At 37.1% G+C, this 20,020-nt stretch overlaps 1 protein-coding gene across 2 annotated transcripts; it reads left to right on the top strand.

Annotated features, from left to right (window-relative positions):
* The first annotated feature begins 1,968 nt into the window (after positions 1–1,968).
* On the top strand, positions 1,969–5,274 carry LOC115749622 (protein ASYMMETRIC LEAVES 2-like). Of its 2 annotated transcripts, none has more exons than XM_030686516.2 (3): positions 1,969–2,685; positions 4,139–4,179; positions 4,276–5,274. In XM_030686516.2, exon 3 carries the CDS (start codon positions 4,309–4,311, stop codon positions 4,933–4,935), a length of 627 nt encoding a protein of 208 aa, XP_030542376.1. In that variant the 5' UTR covers positions 1,969–2,685; positions 4,139–4,179; positions 4,276–4,308; the 3' UTR covers positions 4,936–5,274. The 2 variants fall into 2 exon arrangements, with proteins under 2 accessions (XP_030542376.1, XP_030542375.1); XM_030686515.2 differs by having other exon boundaries at positions 1,971–2,685; positions 4,126–4,179.
* The last annotated feature ends 14,746 nt before the right edge of the window (positions 5,275–20,020 follow it).

The following is a 20,020-nucleotide window of genomic DNA, read 5'->3' as shown; positions in this document are numbered from 1 at the left end:
TTGACGAAAATGTTTAGACAAAAATAGTTTTCTAAAAATGATCACTTGTATCACTTGCAAAAATGAATGAACGAAAAATATTTTTACTTTTCACAAAAATGTTTAGACATAAAATATTGTGAATAATAAAAATAATTGTTATCAAGTTATACAAAAAATTGTTTTCAGAATCCTTACCAAAAAAAAAAAAAATTGTTTTCAGAAAATATTTTCTAAATCATTCATTTTTTACGAAACAAATGGAGCCTAAGATTGTATTATAATTTTCTATTGCATTTCATGGTGCAATACCCGCGAGCATGCGGGTGCACACACGTGTAAACATGCAGAAGGATACAATTTTTTCTTACGTAACAATTAATAAGCCTCTTAACATTATACCAAAGATTAATTTCTTATATACAAAAAAAACTCAACTTCAAGTTTTTGTCTAAAATTTCACTAATTTGCACATCTCTTTTGTTAAGACTCTAGACTCACTATACTATTGGAATACAACTGTGACTTTCTTTGTTTTTTAGTATATACCGGAGATTAACAAAGTTTACAATCAATCTAACGAAAAAATTGCATTTACCAAAAAAAAAAAAAAAAAAAATTTACAATCTTAGATAAACTACTCCTACTGTATTCTCCTGAAAGCAACAAGGAAAGCACATGTCGAAGCTTGATGACCTCTTGGAGTGTACTAGATTGGGAAAATTTGTCCGAAAAGTCATAAACCTATTGTACGTCTATCAATTTAGTCTTAAATTTTTCAAGTTGTTCAATTTAGTTTAAAATCTTTTGACGATTTGCCAATTGAGTCATTCCGATAGATTTTGGTCCGAAATCATTGTCGTGGCAAGCGTGCCATGTAGGACGGTTAGCGTCCACGCCAATGACTTTTTTCCTAAATTGGCCGGAAGCCTTATTAGAAAATCATCAAAAGGTTTAGAACTAAATTAGCCAAATTGAAAAAGTTTAGGGGTGAATTCACAGCCGTGTAATAGGTTTATGGCTTTTTGGACAATCACCCTACCAGAATGTGAATCTCCTTGAGCAAAGAGTTGTGGATGTGGGCACCATCCCTTCTTCTTATTAGTATGCCGAAATGCAACCTTGTGAGTCCAATTCGATGATGAGATGCCTAACTGTATTGGATTACGAGAAATGATTTTCATTCTTTTTGATTTCGAACTACAATTTAGGTTCGTTTTTCTTCAAATGGTACTCTCGTGGGCAATGGGCTATTTAGAGGTCTGAAAACTTGATAAGCAGTTCCTTGTATTCTTTGGTAAAGTGCACTCGCATCCCAAACTAGTTGCTGTGAGAGCCCTACAGTTGCCTATCATATTAGAACTACCCGACTTAAGAAGTAAACTCTCTAGCATCATGAACTTAAGAGCATTAGGGTTTCCAAGACAAGACATTTCACTCTACTATTGACTTGACAGAACCAATGGATCCCTGTGCATATATGCTTTTTGAATCCATGTTCTGTTTTTTCAGACACGATTTGTGGGATCATGTGTTTTAGACTTCAGACAGAAAATTTGTGGTTGGGTTACACTTACCACGAGCCATAACCTCAACCAAAAATACAAAGATGTGGCCAGGCCCTGTCATGGAAATTTATGTGTCTCTGGCTATTTCTCCCCCCTCTTCCCTTCCCACAGCAACTTTAAATGCCTAACCAACTGGTCAAACCCCCCATCAGACTGATGTGGTGGGCTGTTAAACTCTTCTTCTTCTTCTTCTCCTGTGGTTTTTTCTCTCTTTCCACTTTTCATTTTGTGGCTAACTAGGGATCCGAAAGCAGCAATCATGACATTCCCTTTATTGACATTAAGATAGCTGGGAAATAGCCCCATGCTGTAGGGCACCAGATGCCCAACCTGAAAGATAAGAAAGGGAGGGAGAGGGAGAGAGAAGCAAGAAGATGCTACTTCAAACTAGGGTTTCACATCAATGGCTGTCGTGTCACGACACAAAACATAGAATCCACATGTCTCGCTGCTAACAACATGGACAGCAGATAACAATAACATCAAACCCCACTTCTTAATAAGCCCAAACCCCTTGGAAAAAAAAAAAAAAACTAAAGAAACGAGAGGAAACCCTATTTTTAAATTCAACCCCCCCAATCTCCTCCTTCACTTTCAGACACTCATCAAGAGCACTCCCTTTCTTTGCTTTATCCCCGTCTCCTTAGCCTCCTCTCCTGGGCATCTTCTCTCTCTCTCTCTCTCTCTCTTCATGATCTTTATGTCCCTCATTCTCTTAACAGTTTGTTTTCTTCCGAACAAGCAGAAGCAGCAGCAGCAGCAACAGCAACAACAGCGACAGAGCCGAAAAGAAGCCAATTCTGCATGAACCCTTAAAGTATATCCCCCACACCAGACGGTTTCGGAAGGAGGGTTTTTGAAGGGGGCAAAGAAAAGGGTGGACTAAAAGGAAGTGACCCAAGACAAGGAAAAGTGTTTTGAACTCGAGAAATTTCTGATTCAACCGCAAGTGAGAAAGCTGAAAAGGGAAGAAAAAAGCTCAGCTACACAAACAGAGAGAGGGAAAGGGAGAGGGAGGGAATGGTGTGAAAAAGCTTCAAGGCCTCGGAGAGATCCAACCATCCGCACGAGGTCAACGTGAGCTAAGGGAGAGAAAAGAAGGCGAAGAAACACAAAAAAAGTTGGAAGAAACAAAAAGGTTTGACTGTTGAGCCAAGCCAGCGTAGTCTTCTCTTCGACTTATCTTCCTTCCTCGTGCACCATTTTCTCTCTTTAATTTTTTCCCGGAAAAAGAGAAAGAAAAGAAAAGAAAAGCCCTGCGTGTGTGTTGGTGTTGACTAGTTAAGATCCCCAAGCCAAATGACAAATAATCGAATTCATGACAGATCGATGAATTCTCCATCCCGAGAAAGAAAGTAAAAAAAAGAACGAAAGGCCCCCCCACAGTCCAAATCACATCAGCTGGTTTTCTCCATCAATCCCTTTTCACAAATCATTTTCCTTTGCCTCTCTTTTACCTGCATATCTATCTGTTTGTTCTGCATATAGTAATGCAATTAAAACCAGAGTCTTTGCTTTTGTGCGGTTGCTTTCATCGATCCCACTCTTTAAACTTCAACCCTCTGTGTGTATGTGTGTGTGTGTTCAACTCCCAAAGGCTCGTCTTTTGGAGAAGACAGTGTGCGCTCATGTCATTTTAATAAGAGCTCGAGCAAGATCTGCTACGAAAACTCTCTCTCTCTCTCTCGATCACGAGCTCGATCTCGAAAGAAGCGAAGTTGCAAAAGGAGTGCCTTGCTTCACAAGATCCAATTTTCAAACCCCCACACCATCAAAAGTCCAAACCCCGAATAAACATATATCAATATTTTCCCTTCTCTTCCTACTTCTTGTTCTTGGTTCTCGCCCTTCTCTTTTCAGCAGCTTTTAACGATCGAAATCTCTTGCCCAGGTACTCTCTTTTTTTTCTTTTCTTTGCAATTCTTGTTTCGATCTTTTCTCTCTCTTTGATACTGACCCATCTCCAAAAAGGGGCGTAGAAAGAGATGGGTGTTCGCATCGTCACCATTTCCATAAAGCCCAAGACTGATTTTCTTTCTTCTTGAGCTGAGCTGCTGACAATTTTTTTCTTCTGGCGAATATGTTGAGATGAGATGGGCAGACGAAGCTTTCCTTTTGCAGCTCGCTAGATCTGCCCTGCTCGAGGAAAGCGAGGAGATCCTTTTTCTCTTTTGATTGATTCCTTAAAAAATTGCATTTTTGTAAGAGAAACCAGAAACGAAATCCATGTAATCATTCGCCAGATCCTGCTAGGTCATCTTTTTTATTTTATTTTATTTCTTTCTTCTCTTTTTCTGGTCGAAGTATAAAGAGACTGTTCTGCTGGGACATTATCACTTCATTTGTTTATGGTCTTCAGAAGTTTTAAGGAAAAAGAAGAAGAAGAAGAAGAAGAGCTTGCATGAATAATTCCTCTTAACTGCTGTTTTAAGACAGCAAAAACCTAGTTCATTCATAGGTCCTATGCATTTCTCTTGTATTTGCAGCACTTAATGATTTGTCCCACATAATTCCTCGCTTATCATTGATTTTATCTCTTTGCTCTCCACCTCTCACAATTGAATTTTATGTTTAGAAGACGATAAACGCAGGATCCGGAGCTTCGCTAGTTTGCACACAGCCATCGTTCAAGGTAAAATTATACTTTAATCGTGTTTCTTAAAGTGGAAGAAGAAGAAGAAGAAGAAGATTATGCACTGATTTTCTTTGATTTATATTCTCATTTCAGCATTTACTGGGGAATTTCGGAATCGAATTCAGGATGGCGTCGTCGTCCACGTCCCCGTGTGCTGCGTGCAAGTTCCTCCGCCGCAAGTGCCAGCCGGAGTGCGTGTTTGCACCGTACTTCCCGCCGGACCAGCCGCAGAAGTTCGCCAACGTCCACAAGGTGTTCGGGGCGAGCAACGTGACGAAGCTGCTCAACGAGCTCCACCCCAACCAGCGCGAGGACGCTGTCAACTCGCTTGCCTACGAGGCCGACATGCGGCTGCGGGACCCTGTCTACGGCTGCGTCGGGGTCATCTCCCTCCTCCAGCACAAGGTCCGCCAGCTCCAGATGGACCTCACCCGCGCCAAGTCCGAGCTCTGTAAGTACCAGAGCCTTGGCCTCGCCGCTGGCCACGGCCTCATCGCCGCAGCTGCCGCCGCGGCCAACACCCACAACCACCCCCAGAACCTCGGCATCAACCTCCTCGGCTCTGCTGCCGGCGCACGGGACCACCACCACTACCACCACCAGCACCAGATGATCCGGGGCTTCGATGCAGGCCCCAACTACGACGCGGGCCTCCTCGCCATGAACGTCTCCGCGAGCATCGGACAATTGGGGCAGTTCCACCAGCCGAGGGCTGCCGCCGGAGACGATCGCCGGAACATCGACCCCTCTTAGAGTATGGAGTTAAAAACTACTCTCCTCCCTTTCTCAAGAAGCCTGTTGATGGTTTTGATTAATCATCGGCAATAGGTTAAACGAAAACATACCTAATTTTGCTTACTGTTAGCAAGGTTTTGTGTGCGAGATTTGCATAAAGATCTCTCTCTCTCTCTCTCTGGTCTCTCTCGTTGACCTTGCTATTGATGCTGTTGACACCTCAGTCAATATAGTTAGGGTTTCAAAGAATTATGTAATTTGGTACGCTAATTACTTTGGGGGGAACTTCTTGTTCTTACTTTGTTTTATTTTGGACCGACTACAGTTTAATCTAGCAACGTGGCATTTTGAAGGTGTTGAATTATTAATTTTTTTTATAAGCTGGGGGTGCCGTACGCTGTTGTTGGGAAGCGGTTGACTAATGACGGCATTCATGGAATACTTATGACAGTATTATAACGCTTCCAGGTATTTATTCGTTAATACAAGCATGTGGGAAACTAATCTTCGTTTATTTGATGTGAAATTTTCATTTTTTTTTTTGTAAATTAAGTGCAATATTAGAGTAATGATCAGTTATACATCTGAAATCGATATTTCGGTTGCTTTTGGCCAACAGTATCATCAAAACCCTAAGTTAAGTAAATAGTCTCCTAATTAAACGTGTACACTCGCGGTTGCAAGATTACGCGGTATAAAAACTAATTAATCATAATAAATTCATTACACTAATCTTCACGTACATTTCAAGGTGGACAATAGCGTATTTTGATTTGTTGCGGTCATCATGAACAATGAAGTGCTCTACAAAAATTTAATTGAGAGTACGACCAAGAAATCAAAGGAAAAAAAAAAAAAAAGCTTGTTCTCGCAGTGAAAAAAAAAAAAAGAACATATGGTGAATTCCGAAGATCATATTCACAAGAAACGAGGATCTTCATTAACATTACCACGTTTAGAATTTCAAGAATAGTTCATGTTGCTCTTATTTTTACCTTCTTTTTCCTTCCATTTGATCGAGTGAAGCAATTGTTATAAAACTCAAATGTATGCCCAATGCAAGTATGTTGTGAACCCCTTGAGCAAATAAGCGTAAAAGCAAAACAAAATAATCTGCAGAAGCAACAAATACAAAATAACAAAAATAAATAAATAAAAGGTTTAGAATCTTTAGGTCATCGGCAAGGCTTTTGACCCCCCCAAGTTCAAACGTAAACGAAGCATAAATAGTAGGGTTGAGCAGTTCGAAGTTCTGCACAGGCTCCACCTAGAACCTAGGATCTACCCGTTTAAATAGGTATCTCATTTTTTAGAACCCGAAACTTACCTTACATACCCTAGAACCTATTTTGTCACGGGTTCCAATTTCAGTTCAAGGTTCTAAACAGGTCCCATCTGTACTTTTAGTTAAGTGATTACAGTAAATTATCACATTTAATAATCACCGATTGCTGCTATAATCTATTAACCACAACTCATATGTAGACACACGAATGAATATGAAGCATTAACAAATTAAAATTCCTAGTCATAAATTTCGTCAAAAATGGAAGTTTAAACTAATGGTTCCAAATTATACACTCATTATCGGATGCTAAGGAATACTACGGGGTCGTGTGAAGACATATATCAAGAAAACCACAAAAACTTGGTACAGGTTCCATGTTCCATGTTCCATCTACCTGGAACTTATCTATCAGAACAGGCTTCCCTTTCATAGGATCCATGGACAGACACGTTGCAAGATTCTCCATTCCATCAAGATCCTTATGAAAAGAATGGCCTTCATCAAGCTCTCAACCTTCATTCTATCCTGCATACCTTACGGTCCTTACCTAGAATCAGAGTGATTCCCCCACCGGTCCAATTCCAGGTTCGAGAGTTCTACCCTAAAACCATGCTTGCCACTATTAAATAGCATAATCAGACAAATAAATAAACAAATTTAGGGATTAAGAATTTCCATTTTCAATTATTACTTGACTTCCTATTTTAGCATACAAATAGTAAAGTGGGTTTATAGTCGCGTTTTAGTCTTAATTTGTGCTCTCTAAGTTATATTACAGACATGTCCCAAAAAGAAAGTTCTATTAGGGTCTAGTCCTACGAAATAACGATGTAAAATCAATATATACCTACGTAACTGGTAAGTATTAGAGCTTAGCACTTCCCATATTACGTATATTTTTTTGTTAAAAGGCAATCTTTCAGTTAACTACCCAAGAATTGTAAGGTAATTGTCACAGATCCGGAATGTTTTATTCTTCAAAGAGGATAAATGATATAATATATATATATATATATATATATATATATATATATATATATATATATATTCTCATGGGACAAAGAACAAATAAATTATATATTCTCATGGGACAAAGAACAAATAAATTATCTCGCGTAAATCATTATGTTTCGACATGAATGACCTATTTTGTATCGAATTAAAGGGACTTAGGGTGATGCGACCTTCAAGTCCGAGCTTGTTGTCCGTTCATGAGGAACGACCCACTCCAAATCGATCACTATTTGAATTTCACTTTCAGATATTTGCCCTACATGGACCAGATCAAATTCTTTAAAAGTAGTTTCGAAATACGATCCTTTTCGAGTAAATCGGTGTCTCTAGCAATCCGACCCGAAGATGGTGGAGAGTGATCGCAAAGACGGAGGATTAGGATGAGGATATGTCCGAGGGAGTGGGAACTAACTATGTTGATATACTCCACATCTGTTTGGCATTGTTGTACTTTTTCTGGCTATAATCCCTCACATTAATGTAGGTTTTGAGCCAATGATTGGTAAGTTTTAAATTGCTGCTGTGATCTAGACCTACTAAATGTGCTTTAGGACTTAGAAGTGAATTACTATGTCAAGTGAAATAACTGTTTGAAGTAATTGCGAAGTCTAATATTACGATTCTATTTGTTTTGTGAAAAATAAATAATCTGAGAAATATTTTTCTAAAAAATGGTTATTTTTATCGTTGACAAAATGAATCAACAAAAAATATTTTCATCATTCATAAAAATATTTAAACAGAAATTATTTTCACCGGTGAAAACATGTTTTATTGATTAATTATTTCAAGCGATACAAGCGATCCTTTTAACGAAAATATTTTGCAAATAATTCATTCTCCGTGAAACAAATAGAGCCTCAAATTAAATATACTTTTACGTATGAAAATTAGAATTGGAATTAGTTTTTTTTTCTTTTAAGCATCTTGCAAAATATTAATTAAAATTGTTGTAACTTTTTAAAAAATGCGTACACAAATAAGCAATTCAATGGAGAAACTATCAAATCAATCATAAACTTGTTGTACGGATGTCAATTAAATCATAAATTTTTCAATGTGTGTGCAGATTCTAATGTAGGTTTTTTAATTAATTTTCATTGAAAATCGCCGATGTGGTAATGTACAACGCCCATGATGATCGGACTATTACATCAGCAAGTTCCGATGAAAATTGACTTGAAGGATTATATTTGAATTTCAAGCAAAAATTTAGGACTAAAATGAAAATTTTAAAAACGAATTGATATTAACACAATAAATTTAGAATGGTTGGATAATTTCCCCGCAGTTCAATTATAGATACCCAGCACATTAGCGTCCCCAGCTTGACAAGACATGTAATTGGACAAAAATGACCAATGGGGTCCACTCAAATAATACTTTTTTAGATGTACTGGATGTCTGGATTTTTTTTTGGAGAAATAGTGGATGTCTGGATGAATACACAACATTGGTTGTGCGAGAAAAATCCAAAAGTCAATAAACCGAACCTCAAGGAGTGGCATGTCCTGATTAATGGGGTGGGGGATTTGCCTTTCATTTTGAAAATATGTACACCGTGAAACTTGGTTTGATTTTGACTTTGTCACTTTAAAAATCTGCAAATTAATATACTAAGTAGCTTCTTTATTTTTTTCTTAGTATAGGTTGATCATATTCACAAACATTACGTGCTTGGACCAGCTTTCGCACAAGTCAACGACATTCAAGTTTTTCTTTCCAAAATGCCCCCAACAAAATTTGAATTCAAGGCTGCAAGAGGAAAAACGAATTCACTTAAGGCGCGAATGATAGCCATTTTATTTTCGGGAGCTATTTTTATTCTTTGAACGAGGTTTTAAAGTAGAGAAACACGTTTGACAACGACACAATTTCTATTCTCGAAACAAAAATTCGTTTAGTAACGACATCAAATTTTTACAATTGCCGGCTGCATAGCTTCTCGGCCAACGATCAGTGGGCCGGAGAGAGGCAGATGGCTATCGGCAGACCGGAAATCGGCTATAGGGACGCGAGAGAGAGGGAGACCACAAGCAAGATAGACGAAGTGAGTGATGAGAAGAATTCTTATTTCTGTTTCTGTTCTAGAAATAGGAAAGTAGAAAATTTCTACTTTTTATTTCCGTTCAAAACCCGTTTATCGGTTAAAAAGTTGTCTCAAAAATAGAAAAATGAGATTGTTTTACCAAATGGATTTCCGTTTCAAACCTATTTTCAGGACCAAAAAAATTGAAAAACAGAGAAACAAAATGCTTTTGCCCCAATGTCTAAGTCTTCTTTTCCATATTAAGAAAAATATTTTATATGAAGTCGGAATTACTTAGTTTGGCTTGATTGTGCATCATCTTAGGGATGAAAAATGTAAGTCAGGGTTTCCATATTAATTTGTCGTCACATTAAATATATACGTGCATATTAATCATGAGTGAAACGGTGTAAATTGGAATCAAACCAAGCTAAAATCGATGCATGTTATTAGGATTGGAGGTTTTGATTTGTCCTTTTTTATGTTTGGTTTGTGGTAAAGTTTAGACTGTTTGGCAAATCGGGAAATCTCTCCAAAACACACCCAAAGTTAAAAATACCACAAGGCAACCTTTTTGTAGAAAAATATTGAGTCGTTATAACAATGTCACAAGAGTTTCCTCTCATCCAACTTCTCCCAAATGAAATGATTAGAAAACCGCTAGCAAAAAGAGCAACGTTTATATTTATATTTGTGTCAATTCAGTTCATCCGATCAATTTTTTGTCAAAAATCGATAACGGGACTTCAGCCATCCTCAATGGTACGGTGGGCACCGATGTTGATATTTTTTGATTTTTTTTAAGAAAAAAAATTGAATTTTCATGATTTTTTTCTTTTTTTTTTTGCCTTCTCATTTTGGCCGCCACAAAAGAGAAAAGAAAAGAAAGTAAAAATAATATTAAAAATTTATAATTAATTAAAATATTTTTTTAAAAGTCTACGTCGATCTTGTCTGTGCCATGTCGGCGATTTCTAGCCAAATTTGGCTGAATAAACTTTTTCACAATATGTCAACATAGTTTTTTCACAAATTATCCAACAATAGATTTAGGACTAAATTAGCATAACTTCAAAATGTTTAAGACTAAATTAGCACAATTGAAAGGTTTATGACTAAATTGACAAATCGTCAAAAGGTTTATGACAAAATTGGCAAAACTTCAAAAGGTTTAGAACTGTGACACAATTGAAAGATTTAGAACTCAATTGACAAATTGTCATAAGGTTTAAGAATAAATTGCCATAATTGAAAGGTTTATGACTGAATTGGCAGCCGTGCAATAAGTTTAGGACTTTTTGGGCAATTTTCCTCTTTCCCCCATCAGCGTAACGAGATAAAGGCCCACAATTGTACATGCTCAACGTCGATAAAAATATATTCTAGCTAGGTGAATAATTATAGTTGTTAAAGTTTCTAGATTAGGATTTTAATTCAATAAAAATGGTACGTTTGAAAACAAAAATCTAAAGAATTAATAATTCCCCAGTTAGTTGATTGGCCGGACAAGTCGGTTGCCTCTTGGTAGCAGAAATAGTTGGTTGCTGAACATATAGTTGATGGTGAGGTGAGTAAAGCCCATGTAAGGCCACGAATGTGACATGCCCAATAATTTTCTAATCAGAATCATAAACACTACATGTATAGGGAGAAGAATATGTGCACCTTGATTAGAATCCATTGAAAAAATGACGCAGAATGTTGACGAATTGGAATCCCAAGTTCTTCCCCTCTATTCCCGTTTTAAGCGCTGGCCGAATGAGAAACTATCGTCGGCACGTTTTGATTTCCGCGTTATAGGGCTATAGGAATGACTTGAGCCTTTATATAGAGTTTCTGGCGCGAATCCTCTCATCACGGGTCGGGCTTAACTCAGCCCCATGCTAAGCCAGCCTATATTAAATCGATTAAGAATTCTTATATCTTACTTTATTAGACCAATCCCGTTAATAGGTAAATATCAATTTCAATTAATGTAAACTCACATAGAAAAACTCTTATATTCTCCCACTTAAGTTATATTAATTGAAATTGTACTATATGTGTACACATTTATGCTAGTCTAAAGATATTCTTAATAGCCAATCCGATCTCATAAGGTCTCATATACCGAATCATGGCAGTAATTGGATCAACGGACACAGAGTCTTCCATGGTCATGAGTGTCTTTAACTTTACTGATATGGATTCAATAGGGTAGTGTGGCAAATGACAATACCTCACATAATAGTGATTCATTATGTGTCATCTTCTTTGTCAGTCACATTCTCTCTCCTTATGTGTCTCGAAACCTTATGTGCCACTAGAGAATATCCTTTGTGGTTCTAGTAAACCTATATATGTCTCATCTTTATAATTAACTTTATTTTATGTGTAACAAGACATATCTCTAAAGCTAGCAATTGAATACGCTTAGCCTTTACTCAAGGTTTACACATACCTTGAAATTTTCACCAAATAGATGTATTGAGCATCAACTTATTCATAAATACTATATTGCATGCAAAAGAGTTGATACATATCAAATATTGTTACTAAATGTAACAAATATAGATGCAAACTTTATTAGAGCAAAGCAAAAGAGCTCCCACTGAACAACCGCATCTCACGATACTTCTAAACCCATGCAAATGACATGTCTTAATAGCATTCCATGATGCTTCTAAACCCAAGCTTACACGAGAGCGAAAACCTTTTATTAGTGGGTCAGCAATTATATCATCTATGGAAAAAAAAATGCTCTACTTTGTTGTCATTATTCTTAATTGTTTTCTTTATGGTTAAAAACTTGACTGCCATATGCTTACACCTATTGAAACCTCTATTTTGTTAACGACAATGCTGCAGAGCTATTGTCATAATACAACCGTATGGGTCTATCTACAAAATCAAATACAACTACCTTCATAATGAGGTTTCTGGGCCATATAGTTTGAGTAGCAGCCGAAACTCATGCTATAAACTCTATTTGTATGGTAGAGCTTAATCTAGATTTCTGTTTCTCACTTTTCCATGATATTGCACCTCTTGCTAACATAAAGATGATCATCTTCTTGTTATCTTGATACCTAGCAAAGTCTGCATCCGAATACCGTGCTAATTGCAAGTCCTCAACATGTTTATAAATCAGCATATGGTCCTTTGCACTCTTTAAGTACCTTAAAACTTTCTTGGTAGTAATTTGAAGATCATGTTCTGGATTAAACTAAAATCTGCTTAGAAGTACAATTACAAAAGCAATATCTAGTATAGTAAAAACTTAAGCATACCCGATGCTTCCAAGTGCATTAGCATAAGGTACATTTTTATTTGGACTTTCTCAACATCCGTATGAAGACACTGTAACAATATCACCTTAGGAGTAAAATTCCTATCTAGCAATGTTGCATACTAAATCTTTCTAAAATACGATCAACATATATCCTCTAAGACAAAACCAATAATTGCGAGAACAATTCCAATGGATCTCAATGCCCAGGATAAAAGACACCTTATCAAGGTCCTAAAAAAATACTTTGACAACATCCGCTTTGTCTCATGAAGTAATTTAAGATTACTCTTCACGTGCTAGACATTATCTACATAAAGCACTAGGAAGATAATATTCCTCCTACTGACCTTGCAATATATACACCGATCCTATTTATTCTCGACATAACCTAATGAAGTTATAACACTGAAACTTCAAGACTATTGTCTAGAAGCTTGCTTAAGATTATAAATAGACCTTTCGGTTTACATACAAGTTGACCTGAATTATCGATCGCAAAGCCTTCATGTTGCACCATATAGACTTCCTTGTCAAGATTCTATTCAAAAAGGCAGTTTTAATAACCATTTGGTGTAACTACATATCAAAAGAATCCTTACAAGTGATTAGAAAATTTTTTTATCATAGTCTACTCTTCTCTCTAAGTGAAATCCTTGGCCACCAATCTGGCATTAAACTTCTTGATCTTTCATTTGGAGTCCATTTTAGTCTTATACACCCATTTACAGCCCATGAACTTGTGACCTTCAAGCAATTCAATAAGCTCCCAAACACCATCATGTTTCATAGACTACATCTCATCTTTTATCGTATCTAACTATAGATCTAACTAAGGATAAGAAACAATATCGGTATACGTCATTGGATCAACCAAACATCCGATATCGTAGTCATGCTCTCTTAGATAGACTATATAGTACGCTGGTATGGCCGATCGTCTCTGCCCAATAGATCTTCTAAGTGGAGCTATTACTACCTCATAATACACCTATAGGGCTTGAGAAACTTCATCAGAAGCTATCACGACAACATGATCCTAAACCCCAACATAATCAGTTTATGAAGTGGGAGGCTCCATGATCATCTTGAATAGGCAGAGAAAACGACACGGTAGTCCCCACCATATCGATATTCTCAATAGTCCGTAAGTAGCTACCCTATTCGACCACATCAAATTCCAAAACTTTGATGTCCAGAATTCCATAATTCTTGTGCCTCCATAGGAATTATAAAATCGACACTCCTTCGAATGATCCGGGTAATTTACAATGTAATACTAAGTTATTTCGAAGTCCAACTTACTTAATGTTATATTATTACTTCACCTCTATAGGATATACCCAAATCTTAAAATGGTTCATCCTATTCTTACGTCCAGTCCATAACTCAAAATGAGTCAATGGACTAGCTTTGGTAGAAACACGGTCTATAACATAAAGGTTTCTCTCAAAGCTTTACCCACCGCAAACTAGGTAAATTGGTTTATAATAATCATACTCCTGATCATAACCACAAGGGTGCAATTGCGGCTTTTGGCCACACCATTTTATTTAGGACTCACAAATATAGTAAATTATGTTACCATCTCGGAATCCTCTAAGTATTTGGCAAATAACCCTTTTATGTTGTCCAAGATTGCCATGCATACCATAATACTCGCCAATTCGGTCATATGTGACAACCTTTATGACTTTTCTCGGTCATTTCTCGATTTTAATCCAAAAAAGCTTGACCATGTCAAGATACTCAAACTTTTTCTTAATCAAGTACAAATAGCCACATCAAGAATATTCATCAATAAATGTAATGAAATAAAAAAATTCTACACAAAGTTGCTTTCTAGGGTCCATTGATATTAGTGTGAATAACCTCCAATAGGTCGGACCTATAGATTGCGGTTTTCTTTCTTATATTAGTCATATTATCCCTATAACGGTTTACGCAAATCTCTAGGTCACATTTTAGAGTAGGCAAGATGTCAGCTTTATTTGCTTTTCCTCTCTTTCCTTAGAGATGTAATAAATACGTTTATGGCAGAAGCATTTTGGAAACAACTTTTCAGCTATATAACCAACATGTTTATTATTGAGAGTTAAACACAGTATGACAATCTCTTGGACATATTGCAGCACCTAACCTTATTCGAATTAAGGAATATATAAATATTATTGTTCATTATTTCAAAAGAGTAACCACACATATCCAGACATAATACGGTTACTAAGTGCCATCTAAATGAAGGTACATAAAATGTGTCTTTTAACGTTAAGATTAAATCTAGAATCTGGATTTAAAATAAGATCTCCCAGTATCTCAACTTCAACTTTATTGTTGTTTCTTACAGTGAGCATTGATTCATCCCGATTTAGCTTTCTTCAATTCATGAATCCTTGTATGGTGAACACAACTTGATTGATTGCACTGCTATCTAGCCACCAAGAATTGAATGGGGCTCCATATAGGTTAGATTTACAAATTAATGCCAAAGAATCTTACATGTACGCTTACCCTTGGATAATCAATTCTAGAATTTATCGCAGTCTTTTTGTACGTGACATTACTTCTTACAAAAGAAGCAACGATCATCATCCTACATAAAAAGATGTTATCTTGAGACCTAAACAATATGAATGACTAGTAATTTCATGTTTTTCTTTATGAGTATGATTTTCAGACTTCTTATTTTGCTGGTTTACCATCCTTATGACATAATTTCTAAATTCACCAAAACCATTAAAACTTATGCTGAAAAATCCTTACGGATGTATCCTTATCTCGGAATTAGATAAGACACATGTCATAAAGACTTTCATCATTTGTGTAGCAATGCAATCAGTTGGTAAGACACTTTTCAAGTGTTTATTTTTGGAATGCTTCATAAATAACAAGCAAATTCTATTGCTCTTTTCTCAAGCAACAAAATGCATTTTCTAGGGTTCAAAATGATCTCAATGAGATTAGTTGGCTAATCTTTAGTAAGAGCAATATGAACATCTACCAAGTCCATTCAAAAGAGAAAATCCTCTACCTAGTCCTTAATGATTGAACTAGTATGAACCTCAATCCTAATGGAGTTGCCTATTACATAGAAGGTAACTAATTTAAACAAGAGATGTATATAATCAGCATCATGTGAGCACTATATAACTTGAAACCGTATAAGTACACATCATGAGGGTTATATGCATCATCATGTAATCACATTTGGGCAGAACACATGACATGTAGCTATAAAATCTCTACACAACAGCGATCATGAGAACATAATCCAATGTATGTGAATCACCACCTTTGGGTGAATGAACCACTAGGAATTAGTCACTCATCAACCTTATGATGTATTTGTGACCCTTTATAAAAAGATAATGTGTAACTTGAGATAGAATAAGTACACATTCTGAGAGTTACATGCATTATCATGTAATCACCTTTGGGCAAAATACATAACATGTAGTTTTATATTCTCAACATAACAATGGCCATGATAATATATACCAACCTTCGTGAACTAACCACCTTTGGGTGTATGAACCACTAGGATCAGATAATTCTCAAGCACATTTTGTACATGCATCCTTCCATGAACCAATACATATTCACCTCTTTTGGGAGTATAACCACACATAAGGACATGAGACATCCCACTACGATATGATACTAATATTTTTCAAATCCAATCAAGTGTGCCACTTTGGTGGTTACTACCCAATTGAATCCTTGAAAAACTCTCATACCAGGGACATAAACCATATGCATCATGTGTGTGTGTGTGTGTGTGTGTGTGATTTTAGATTTGATGACAGGGACAATTTGTCTCTAAAATTACATGTGTCAATTACATTGCTCCACTCATTGATACATATCAATGAATTAGCTTTATATATTATGTATGTGGTCCCAAACATGTAAGCTGGCATAATTATTTTCGAAACCATACGGAAATACAAGAAAAATGCCCAAAATACCCTTTAAAAGACACGTGCATAAGGTTTCATATGCATTTTTGCGTATATAAAAGCCTCAAACATGTGATATTAATATACCACAATATAGAGCAAAATCATACGAACATGCCGCTGCAAACCATGCTCTAAATAGACATAAAATGCGCCCTCACGCGCTGCCTAAAGATTCGGCGTGTGAGTACCACAAGCATCATGTGCTCTACAAGTGCACGTGGTTCGGCTGTTCGATGGCCGGTTCGACCGGTCCAAGTTTCAATTGGCTCAATCGGTTCGACCGGTCAACGGTCAATTGGGTCGGGCCAACGAACAATCGGTCAACGGGGTGGGCCGGGATCCGGGTCAACCCGACTTGATCGATGGATGATGATGTAAAGCTAACATCAACAAAACGGTGTTCCACCGTACGGGCGTGAGGCTTCCATGCGTAGTTCCCGTGGGTGCGTGTACCGCCGTCCGGCGGCCTCTGGCAACCAACGGCCACTCAAGATGCTCATATGAGCGAGACCCGTCCGAGTATATATTCAAAAATAAATTTCACCAAACGAAAACACACAAAGATGGCAGAAACAATGATGTTTGTCGGTGATTGTCGCAAACCGACTCCGCCGCGCAGCGTGGGGGCGCGTGCGGTGGTTCCCGACCTCCCTTGGAGGTGTACGACCATTCATTTTTCTCGTATCAACGAGATAAATCCGAATATGTGATCAAACATAATTTTCATCGGATGAAACTAACGAAAGCACGACAGAACGGAATGCGTTTCGATTCTCGGTTAGGCGACTACGATACCAAATGTAAGGCCACGAATGTGGCATGCCCAATAATCTTCTAGCCGAAATTTAAAATACCACATGTACGGGGAGAAGAATGCGTGCACCTTGATTAGAATTCATCGAAAACCTGATGCGGAATGTCGACGAATCAGAATCCCAAGTTCTTCTCCTCTATTCCCACTTTGAGAGCTTGCCGAATGAGAAACCATCGTCAGAACAAAAAGGTATGTTCTGATTTCTACGTTAGAGGGCTAGAGAAGGGACTTGAGCATTTTTATAGTGTTTTTAGCGCGGACCCTCTCATCAAGGGTCGGGCCTAACTCGGGCCCACACTAAGCCGGTATATATTCAACCGATTAAGAATCTTTATATCTTACCTTATTAGGCCAACCTCGTTAATCGATAAATATCAATTTCAATTAATGTAAGCCCACATAGAAAAACTATTACAGCCCATGCTTAATAGATTGCTCCCAAAAAACTAGTGGCCTTACTATTAGTCTATCCCTATCTTTCTAACAATAAAACAAATTCTGAAGATGATTCAACCTCAAACTTTTCCTCATTAATTCATGAACATTAAATAATACCTTTAGTCGGTGATTGTTAACGACACAATATCAAATGACGGAAAAAATCATCTCGCGCGAAACGGGGTGCTCTTTTGCGCCCATAGAAAGCAAATCCATTTTAGTTTCAACCTCAAGCTTTTCACACCAAATTCCATTAAAATCCATACTAGTTTAATTAAGATGGATCAAGAGGCCATGAGATCTCTTAAATACAATAAAAGAATCTCATCCTCAAAATAAAAGTGAAATCTTTAGGTAATCTTTCTCCAAACATAAGCGAAAATTTTGTTTGTTTCTTGCTTATTTTTCCCCAAACGAGGGGCGTATGATCTCTTTTAGTCTTAGATAGAAGTTAAATTAGTATTAATAAAAATACAGATTTGGTTTAGAGATAACTAGAAAATGTAAGTATAATACAAATTGAATAATGAACTCAAATTGTATTGGTCATTTCTTTTTGGAGCTATCATTTAACACGATATTTCCTCAGATTTCACCTTATTTGTATTGAAGAATCCTATTCTATTTTCTTTACATTGGAGATACTTGTTAAGGAGCAGATCGAAGAAATTAGACAGCCCTTAATCCATCAATCGCCATTGCGTTATGCACAATTAGTATCTTGAAAGTCGAATCATTTCAAGCAAAAGCTACTGAGGCGCTCGTTAACAGCAATGACATCCTTCTATATAATCCTGGAAGAAAGTCTAATTTGACCTCATCCATTCTTCTTCTTTTTTACTTTATTTTTGGAGGGGGCCCAACAGACCTAATTCCAATAATGCAATAGCTGGGGGGAGCTGCCGTAGTTCTGGAAAGAGCCATGCAAAAAGCGAGGGTCCGGACAGAGCATGAAGCATCGTCGGACGCTACACATATTCCTTTCGGGGCCATGCATGCAGACGAGGGACGGGGGAGTTTCAGCTGGGAACAGTGCTGGGGGAGACGATGATGATGACAGCTTCGTTGGACTTTGGAGAGAAAACTTCCAAAACAGAAACAGAACTCGTTTTGTTCTTTCTTTCGTGGGATTTTTTTTTTTTTTTTTTTTTGCTGGTCGAGCAGACGACAACCTAAAAAGACAAAGCGAATGGAAAGTGCTTTTTAGCTAAGGTGGTGGGTGAGAATAATTAAAGTCCCTGGCCACACCCCCCAAAGTTCACTCTCTAGAGAGAGAGAGAGAGAGAGAGAGAGAGTCATTTAATGGAATCACTGTGCTGCAAATATTCTCAAAATCGATGCATAGGCGGGGGGGAAGAGAGAGCACAGAAAATGGGGGAGAGAAAAAGAGTCTCTTTGATCGACGGAAAACTCAAAAAAAAAAAAAAAAATCGCCGACCATACTTAATGAAAATAAAATAAAAAAACTATTTTCACTTTTGATGTTTCGACTACACACAACATGACGGAGACGACCAGGGTGTTTGAGAAGTACCTTGAAAACACATGTTAATTAGGTACGAATAGAAATCTATTATATAAGTAAATGGATGTTCAATTTCTCGACCCCGAATCGATGTGATTCGTAGAGGGATTAGGGGTTTTCGGCTCAGGAAATAAAAAGTGTTCAAATCCTACTAACTGTATAAGATTGTGGATAGTGACCATCTGCATATGTCAAAACCCTAAACTTTAATCGGGTAATAGGATTTATTAAAACATCCCACATTGCTTAACTATGAGTTTATATGCCTTTTTGTTTATGTACATGTGACCTCACCCCACTTGTCAATTTAAATTTTTGAGTTTGTCTCTTCGAATTGTATCCTCATTTGTCCGTGATCGGAGAAAACTTCCTCCAACCATTGTTATGAACAGTAAATCACGAATATACACACCGGCCATATCTACACACCATTTAAGATTTTCTAACTTGTGCGTGATAATGTCCACAAATTAAAAATTTTCTCAACCATTAACGCGGTATGGTCAAATATATCCGAATGCCGGTTGTGGGCAAAATACAACCCATTCTGTTTTAGTCTCGAATTTATGAAATATCCCACTATTCTCATGGACCTACGAAACAACGTAACAATCAAGGAATTGAATTGCTGGATATTTGAAGTGAACTTGTCATATGTTTTCGAAAATGAAAAATGATATTTAATGTGCTAGCTGGTGGAGCAGCTGCGAAATGTGCTGTGTAAATTCAACGACGGATTCGACCAAAAAAAATAAAAAAATCAAC

This window comes from Rhodamnia argentea, chromosome 4, assembly GCF_020921035.1.
Source record: "Rhodamnia argentea isolate NSW1041297 chromosome 4, ASM2092103v1, whole genome shotgun sequence".
In the NCBI taxonomy this organism is placed as follows: Eukaryota; Viridiplantae; Streptophyta; class Magnoliopsida; order Myrtales; family Myrtaceae; genus Rhodamnia; species Rhodamnia argentea.
The sequence above is the reverse complement of the archived record's forward strand: the minus strand, read 5'-3'. Positions and strand labels throughout refer to the sequence as shown.

Bases quoted from the DNA above. Each gene is read 5' to 3' on its own strand.
- LOC115749622 (XM_030686516.2), top strand. From the start codon at position 4,309: ATGGCGTCGTCGTCCACGTCCCCGTGTGCTGCGTGCAAGTTCCTCCGC.